Source organism: Cebus imitator, unplaced genomic scaffold (genome assembly GCF_001604975.1).
Source record: "Cebus imitator isolate Cc_AM_T3 unplaced genomic scaffold, Cebus_imitator-1.0 Scaffold546, whole genome shotgun sequence".
Taxonomy (NCBI): domain Eukaryota; kingdom Metazoa; phylum Chordata; class Mammalia; order Primates; family Cebidae; genus Cebus; species Cebus imitator.
Genome location: NW_016107861.1, coordinates 422,046 through 430,371, shown reverse-complemented (window position 1 = coordinate 430,371; position 8,326 = coordinate 422,046). Strand labels below are relative to the sequence as shown.

Genomic DNA, 8,326 nt, shown 5'->3' with positions numbered 1-8,326 from the left:
AAAAAAAAAAAAAAAAAAAAAAAGAAATGTCTGTTTCAGATTTGACATGTAAGCACAGTGATTCTTGCCCAAGAATGCATCTGGTCAGTGTCCTGGGCAAGGGGAAAGAGTAGTATGAGATGACAGGGCTAAGGAGGGAGGGCAGGGGGGTGGGAGTCCCATCAAGTAGAGCCAGGCAGGCTGCAGTGAAGATTCTGGAAATGGAAACAGCTGAAGGTCTAAGCAGGGAACTAACAATCCACCTTTCATTTAAGACTACTCTGGCTGTCATCTGAAGCAGGGGTCCCCAACCCCTGCACCCGTAAGGGTTCGTGGCCTGTTAGGAACAAGGCCGCACAGCAGGAAGTGAGTGGCAGGTGAGCAAGCATTACTGCCTGGGCTCCACTTCCTGTCAGATCAGTGGTGGCATTAGATTCTCATAGGACCATGAACCCCATTGTGAACTGCGCATGTATAGCAGGATCTAGGGTTCCCACTCCTTATGAGAATCTAACTCATGATGACAATCTGAGGTGGAAGAGTTTTGTCCTGAAACCATCTCTCCCCAGCCCCCTGGTAGAAAAATTGTCTTCCATGAAATCCCTGGTGTCAAAAAGGCTGGGGAGGAGAGCTAGCAAGAGAGAGCCAGACATTGACCAGGGTGGTGACAGCAATCAGATGGAAATAATGGACTGATGAACACAGAATACATTTTGAATATACATGTTGAAATTAACAATAAACTAAATTTATTATTTAGGGAGTAAAAAAGAAGAATGCTCCTATGCCACCATTTACTGAGAGCCTTCAAATGTATGAACCCTTGTAATCCAGAAGGCAGGCATTATTATTCCCAACTTACTGACAAGAAAACACTGAGAGGTTAAGTAATTTCCCTAAAGTCATATTATTAATGATAGGCAGAGATTAGGTCAGTCTGGGATCTTAGGATGGTCTCCTCCAAAACCCATTTTATTTAATTAGCGGTCTTTATGGGGGATGGCAGGAGAAGGGTTAGGGAGCTAGAGGGAACGGGGTGGGGGTGGGGGGTAGTCAACCAACTGACAAAGGGAACAAATAAGGAAGAGGAGAGTCACAGACATTCCTCTGCCTCATCTGGAATTTGTCTGAGTACCAGTTCCCTTCTGCTGTAAAAGCTAGTGAAGAACTGTTTGTGACTGTTACATCACACATAGGCATGGTCCAAGGAAGGCACTACCATTCCTCAAATATCAAGCTGCTTCCCACCTCAGGGCCTCTGCACTTGTGAGTCCCTCTGAGAGGAATGCTCCCTTCCCCTCATATCACCGGGTTGGCCCCCTCACTACAAACAGCAAAAATGCCACCACATGTACCCTTTCCTTTTGTCTGTTTTTGCCAGGGTGGCTCCTTCTTAACTGTCTCCTTCTTAGTGAGTTCTCCTTGTTTAGCTGATTTAAAATAGTACTCTCCTCCCTTCACCCCTAATTTACTATCACAATCTACTGGTCTTATCTTTTTTCTGTCATAGCATTTATCTGGTTTTATTGTCCTCCCTTCCCTGCTGCCCCAAGCTCAAATGCAAGTTGTACAAGAGTAGGACTTGCGTATCTTAATCACACTTGTCTCCCAGGGTTTAGGACAAAAGCTGGAACACAGTGGACGCATGACAAGCTTTCTGTTGAATGAATGAACGACAGTGAGAGAAAGGGAAAAATTCAAGATGATTATTAGATTTTGGGGGGTGAGGCAAAGCTATGCTTAGCCAGGCAACTCTAAAGGAAAGCCTTTGAGCAGAAGGCCTGCCTGAGCCAAGGCCTAGAGTTCAGGAGTGGCAGATGAGTATGGGGAATGGGCCCTGTGGTGGGGTGGTATGCTGGGGGCTTGCCTGAGATATGGCTGGAGAGGGAAGCAGAAAGCTTCTGTAGGAATTTTTTTTCAGTTACCAGCATTTTTGTCCTAATGTGGTAGAGGCTTGTCACAAAATTATTTTGGGAAACTGCTTTCCTTCAAGCAAAATCTGGTAGTGGGAAGGAAGATGTAGATGCTTTCTCATCAATGACTACTGAAAAGGTACAAGGGCACCGTCAGTCACAGTGGGGCCCGGGTGCGGGCAGAGGCATCATTGTGGTCAGAGCTCGGCCTGGACAGAGGCCATGGTGGCTTCTATCCATGGTGTGGCACAAGGCAGCTGTAGCCTCTGTGGTTCATCTGTGTTGCTCCAAATGACATGGTTATTTTGATGGCTGAAGGGTATTCCTTTGTGTATATATATTACAGTTTCTTGATCCCTTTATCTGTGGATGGACAGGAGATAAAGGTTTTTTTTTGAATCTCCATGCCTGAGATTAAAAGGTGTGGGACTTTCTCTACCAAGCTCATATCTTTGGACCTAATGTCCTCTGGGTTTCTCCACATGGCTGTGGATGACAGGATTTCCCGAAGCTTTATGGCTGAAGCATATTCCGTAGTGTACCTGTGTGGCAGTTTCTTTATCCCTTCAGCTATGGATGGACAGGTCATTTGCCATGATGTCCTGTAGGTTCAACAGTGTGGCTGCAAATGATGTAATTTCATTATATTTTTCTGGATGAAGAGTATTCCATTTGCGTACATACACTATGGTTTCTTTATCCCTTCATCTGTGGATGAAAAGGTTTTTCCACATGACTGCAAATGATAGGATTTCATCCATTTCTGTGGTGGAAGAGTATTCCATTCTGGATATATATTTCAGTTTTTTTCATCCCTTCATCAAGGGATGGACAAGTTCAACCATGTGGCTCCAGATGATATGATTTTAGTATATGGTATGGCTGAAGAGTATTCCATTGTGAATGAATACTACAGTTTCTGTATCCCTTCATCTGTGGGGGAACAGGTCTCTCTCCACATTGCTGGAAGTGATGAGATGTTCTGAAGTTTGATGACTGAAGAATATTCCATTGCGCAGATATCCTGAAATTTCTGCATTACTTCATCTGTGGATGGACAAGACTGATTTACATTTGGCCTGTGCCAATGGCCATGTAAAAGTGGTCACTGTTCTACTAAACTGAAAATATGAGGTTGACATTGGTGACAAACAAAACAAGATGCCTTTGATGAAGGCTGTACATTGCCAAAAAGAGACCTGTGTCATCATTCTGTTAGAACATGGCACCAAACTAGATCTTATGGATGTCTACAGCAACACTGCTCTCTACTATACTGTCTGTAATGAGACTAGACTACTGGCAGAAAAACTCCCTTCACACCATGTGAATACTGAAGTGCTAGAACAAGGATGGAAACACACTGCTTTTACTTGTTGTAGTTTGCAAAACACAGTAAAAGGTGGAATTTTAGTGAAGAAACAGGCAAATGTATATGCTGTTGATAGGTTGAAAAGAACAGCCCTCATACCTGTTGTACATTATAGCTTCTTAGGTATAGTTAGCATTCTTCTTCAACAAAATATTTTCTTTACTCAAGAATATGTATGAACACACAGCCTACGTTTACACTATTTCTGGTGGTGTGACAAGCACTCACAACAAATTTTGCAACATTTGCAAAAAGATACTTGAAAACGGTCTTCAAATGACAATCCAGAAGAAACAACCAAGAAGAATGCAAGTTTGAAAAAAGAAGGAGGAAGTGCCAAAGATTCTGGGAGTTCTGAAGCATCTGCATTCAGTATTTTCAAAAAAATGTGTTGATTCATGCCCTAAATCAGAAGATGAAGACTTGACTTTTACTACAAAGAAGTGTATCCCTGAGTGTTTCAGAGTCTTTACTTGGACCTTCATATAAAAAAGGAAAAAATATACAATAAATGGAAAAGGAGAAGGGCCTCCTGCAAAACATCCTTCCTTGAAGCCTAACACTGAAAGATTCTGTTGTGAAGAAAGCAGTAGAAAGGAAGGATGTACAAACATCCAGAGCAGAAGAAGAAGTAAAAGTGACCTCAGAGGAAGAACAAGAAAAGCCTGAAAGTGAAAATAAATAGCCACAGGTTGAAGAAGCTGGAAAGAAGCACAAATTAAAAAGATGAAAGCATCAGAAAACCTATATGATAGTACATCTACTGCTGATGATGATAAATTAATTCAACAAAGAAAGAGTGGGAAAACTTACCATCAGTGATTTCCTAAGAAGGAGAAGGGAGAATATGATAGGCCTCCAAAGAAAATGTCAAATAAAAAGGTCAAAAAGCAAACACATTTAGAGATAAACTTGATGACCGAACTTGGCCATCTGAAACAGCTTCAGAGAATCATAAGGAAACTTACCCTCATTATAAAAAGTTGATGATGCTCATTAAGCAATTTGGAATGGATTATAATGATTCTCATATCCTAATGGAAATTCAGAATGCATTTATTTCTGTGAAAAGTCACTGGAACTTAAAAAAAAGTATTGGTGAACAACTTACTCTAGACAATAAAAATATGAAAATTGAGTTTAGCATATTATGGAAGGAGCTATCCAACACACAAGAAATGAAATCACAGTTAAACATCTAAAAGTGGAATGGAAACAAGAATTCTACAGTTTGAATGCACCTTAAAACAAGAAGATGAGAAGACAAGAAATGCTAATAGGTTGTATGAAAAAATTACGGAAGAGTTAGAAAGGAAAGTGGAGCAACATAGGAAAGAAGTTGAAGTAAAAGAATAGCTTGAACCGGTATCAGATCACTAGAAATAGAAGTGAAGGCTTTAAGGAAAACTTCAAATAGTTGTGGAAAAAGGATCTGATGCATGAAAATTGCTTGTTGAAGAGAGAGATTGCCTTTATTGTGTATGTAAGTATGCACAATAAAAAGTAAGAACCTTGAAAAGGAAAAGAAATATTTTAGGGACATTAAATTATTAAAGAAATGAACGATAATCTTCAAAAGACTATAAAACAAAATAAAAAAACATTAACAAAAACAATATTCCAGTATGCCCAACAGCTTAATGACCTCAAAGCTGAGAATACAATGTTCAAGTCTGAACAGGAGAAGGGAAACAAAACAAGGAAAGACTGGAAGCTGAAGTTGAGTCTTTCCATGCTAGATTGGTTGCTGCTATGAGAGAGCGTGATCAAAGCGCAAAAACAAAAAGAGACCTAGAACTTGCTTTCCAGAGAGCACAAGATGTTTCTTTACCAGAAAAAAAATGAGTTCTAGTATTTATGAGCTAAAAGATAATGAGTTTCTAACTGAACAACTTTCTGAAGCTCGAATTAAATTCAATGCCCTAAAAAGTAGACTCCATGACACAAGAAATTCAGAGAAAAGGCTTTGGTTTTATAAAGTGTACAAAAGGACCTAAGCCAAGTAAATCCTTTGGAAAGCGGGACTACGTAGAGGAAAGAGTATCTCAACTATGACCTGAAATCTGTTGCTTCAACAATTAGATGGTGCTTAGAAGAAAGAGGATGATGAACAAAAGATAATATCCAAGGATGTTGTCTTGAGACTGAATAAGATGATGTCCTTCTAAAAGAAAAATAAGGAGTTAATCAATGAATGTAATCATTTAAAAGACTGTTTCAGCATGAAAAAGAGAAAGCAGAAGAAGTAAATATCAAAAAAGACATTTGGTTATGATTACATGTTGAACCTAGTTGAATATAAAAATAGATGAAAAATGTGTTTACCATACTGTATAATTCCATTTACATGAAACATCCGGAAGAGACAAATGCATAGTGACAGAAAGTAGAATGACGTTTGTGTGGGGCTGGGGTTGGAAATGGGTAGTGACTGCTAACGGGCATGAGGGGTCTTCTTGGAGTGATGGAGGTATTGTAAAGTTGGATTGCAGTGATGGTTGCATGACTCAGTAAATTTACTAAAAATATTCGAATTATATGTTAAAACAAATTCTACAGTATGTAAATCATATTTCGACAAAGCTGTTTCAATTAAAAAAACAAAGATTTAAAATAATTTTAAAAAATAGAATGCTAGTGAAATCTCTGACAGGCCACAGTGTGCCATCAAGATTATCTGACATGAATTGTAAATTAGAATTTTTCTTTTCTAAACTAGAGGCAGAATCTGAAGAAAAAAAAATTAAATGAGAATTTTCACACCAGAGCAAACCCAGAAATGATAACAGGCAATGAAAATGAGCTTAAGGCGGAGTCCCTTATGAAAAACAGTAGTTAACAAGAAATTGGAGGTCCAGCATTTCCTCTCATCCTTTTGTCTGGCCATCAGCTTTTGAGTTTTCAATAATGGAAGTTTTTCTCTGAGTTCAGTTTCTCTGGGTTCAACTCAATGATGTCATATTCCTTTGGAAATGAGACATACAGTCAAAACCTCATTGCGTGGGTTAGACATTGTTTTTTAACTGCAGAGAGAAAAAGAATAAGGGAAATGGTTTCTAAAATCTTAAGCAACTGTTGTACTTGAAAAGCTCTAGTCAACAATAAAATTATCCAAAGACAATCGACACAAACTGCACACAAGGAAATGGATTGTCTGAACTCTGCTGCGCTCTTTTCACCTTTCTGCGAGTCAGCTGGAATCCTGTATACCACTGAGAATATCGAGACTAATAGTTTCAGTAATTTTTAAAAATTCCCTCAAATCAAATGTTGTGCAATAATAGATGAACTTAAGGGAAATAATTTTAAGGTGAGGAAGGTATATTTCTGTTCCAGTACATTTTAATTTGAAAAGGAATTTTTTAGTTCCCATTACACTTATGAGGAACAAAGCACTTGGCACATATTGTTACAAAGCACTTATCCCTTGATATGTTCTGTCCTGTATTTCCACATAGGTATTTCAATCTCACTGCAAGCCACCTTACCATTTTACTGATGAGTTAAAACTAAATGAAAACACAAAAGGATGCAAATTAAAGGCAGCTGCAAAAGAGATTACTACAATAATTGTGAAAAGATTATCATACTAAATCAAATTTTTTTGTTGTTTTTGTCTTGAACATTCACTACTGAACTTGAATAAGCTTCTGCCACTACCACGAGTTACAGCTACCACACTTTGGTAAATTTTGTATTCTAACGCATTTCTAAGTCACAGGCTAACTGGGCTACTAGCCGCATGTGCCCCAGGTGCGAATCAAATGAAGCTTTAATTGCTGTTACTTTTCATCAGTAGCCAATTAGAAGACCTTTTACCCTCCATTAGCAGAGGGCTGTGGCTCAACTTGGTTGTGGAGAGGTTTCCCAAAGCCGCTGGGCTTCACGATAACTCAATTTGGGGTGAATAATTCAAGGGCAGAGGTGCCTTCTTCCAGGACCCTCGACCCTCGCTTCCTGCCTGGAATCAGGAGCTGCTGGGTCGCTGGCTGGAAAGAAGACGGCAAAACCGGTAACAGCGCGGGCACGTAAGGCGCCAGCAGCCCCGCCTCCTGCAGCTAGGGCCACGCCCTCGACTGTGGCTCCGAGGCCAGGTCCTGGGGCCGAGGTTTCCGTCCTCTCACCTGAACTAGGCCGGGCTGGGCCCAGGCACTCGCGGGCCTAGGTTTCCACACCAGGAACTGCTTTAGCCAGCTTAGGGCTGCCTTTAGAGTCGCTGCTGCTTCCGCCTTCTCTCCCGGGGTTTGTGCGCCATGACTGGCAGTGCTGGGTTGGGCGGCCAGGCCCGTCCGTTTCCGCGCCGCTCGAAACTCAGCTAACCGCTGTTCCATGGCGCGCGCCTCGCGACCGTTGGCCGGGCAGGGGGCGCGCGCCCGCCTGCTCAACCGCCTTGGCGTCCGCTCGCCCCGCGCTGCGCCGCCGTGCGCCTGCGTGGCAGAGGCCCCTGCTGCGCGTGCGCGTTGGTGTAACTCGCGTCCGCTTCGTGTGTGACGTCTAGTGGGCCGCGTGTATCCGAGCTGTCCTCGCTTAACACTCACGGGGACACAGTGTCACCTCCTCAAGCCAAGTCTAAAGCACAGGGCTGCCCCACTGTCCCTCTCCCGAGGGCCGCTCTGCCTTGCTCCATCTCACTTAAGGGCTCGAGTCCCCACTGATCCGGCATGCTGTATTCGCGATGTCTTGTTCTTGGGCACCAGTGAAGAGCGCCACAGTGAGAAGACGGTTCCAGGGCATGGGAGAGGCCCGTGATCTCTAGGACGTTCCAGCCTCAGAAGAAAAACAGGCTACATCGTACCCTTTTCCCCTTATCAAGGATGTGCCAATCTTAGTACCTGGAAGGTGACTTTATCACTGCTCACAAAGCAGGCTGTGCAGCTCCATCGTTACTCTTGCCAAGCTGGGAAATTGTCTGGTTTTGTGTCTAGATACGTCAGAACCTTAAAAACTTTTACTATGGTGAAACATAAAATATGTCTGCACCTGTGTACCACTCAGGTGGAGATAAAGAACATTTCTGTACCCTGCTAGCTTCTTTGTGCCCTCTCCCAATCAGTACCCTCCC

At 41.9% G+C, this 8,326-nt stretch overlaps 1 protein-coding gene across 2 annotated transcripts in view; it reads right to left on the bottom strand.

The window, feature by feature from the left end:
- Window positions 1–7,707, bottom strand: part of SAYSD1 (SAYSVFN motif domain containing 1) — an 11,728-nt gene extending 4,021 nt beyond the window's left edge. Inside the window, exon 1 of one of the 2 annotated variants that reach the window (XM_017515284.2) lies at window positions 7,389–7,707. In XM_017515284.2, the coding sequence (XP_017370773.1) occupies window positions 7,389–7,595 (207 nt within the window). In that variant the 5' untranslated portion in view covers window positions 7,596–7,707. Of the gene's footprint in view, window positions 1–1,904; window positions 2,429–7,388 lie in introns of those variants that run through there. The other variant, XM_017515286.2, reaches the window with a different exon arrangement.
- Between the last annotated feature and the right edge of the window lie 619 nt (window positions 7,708–8,326).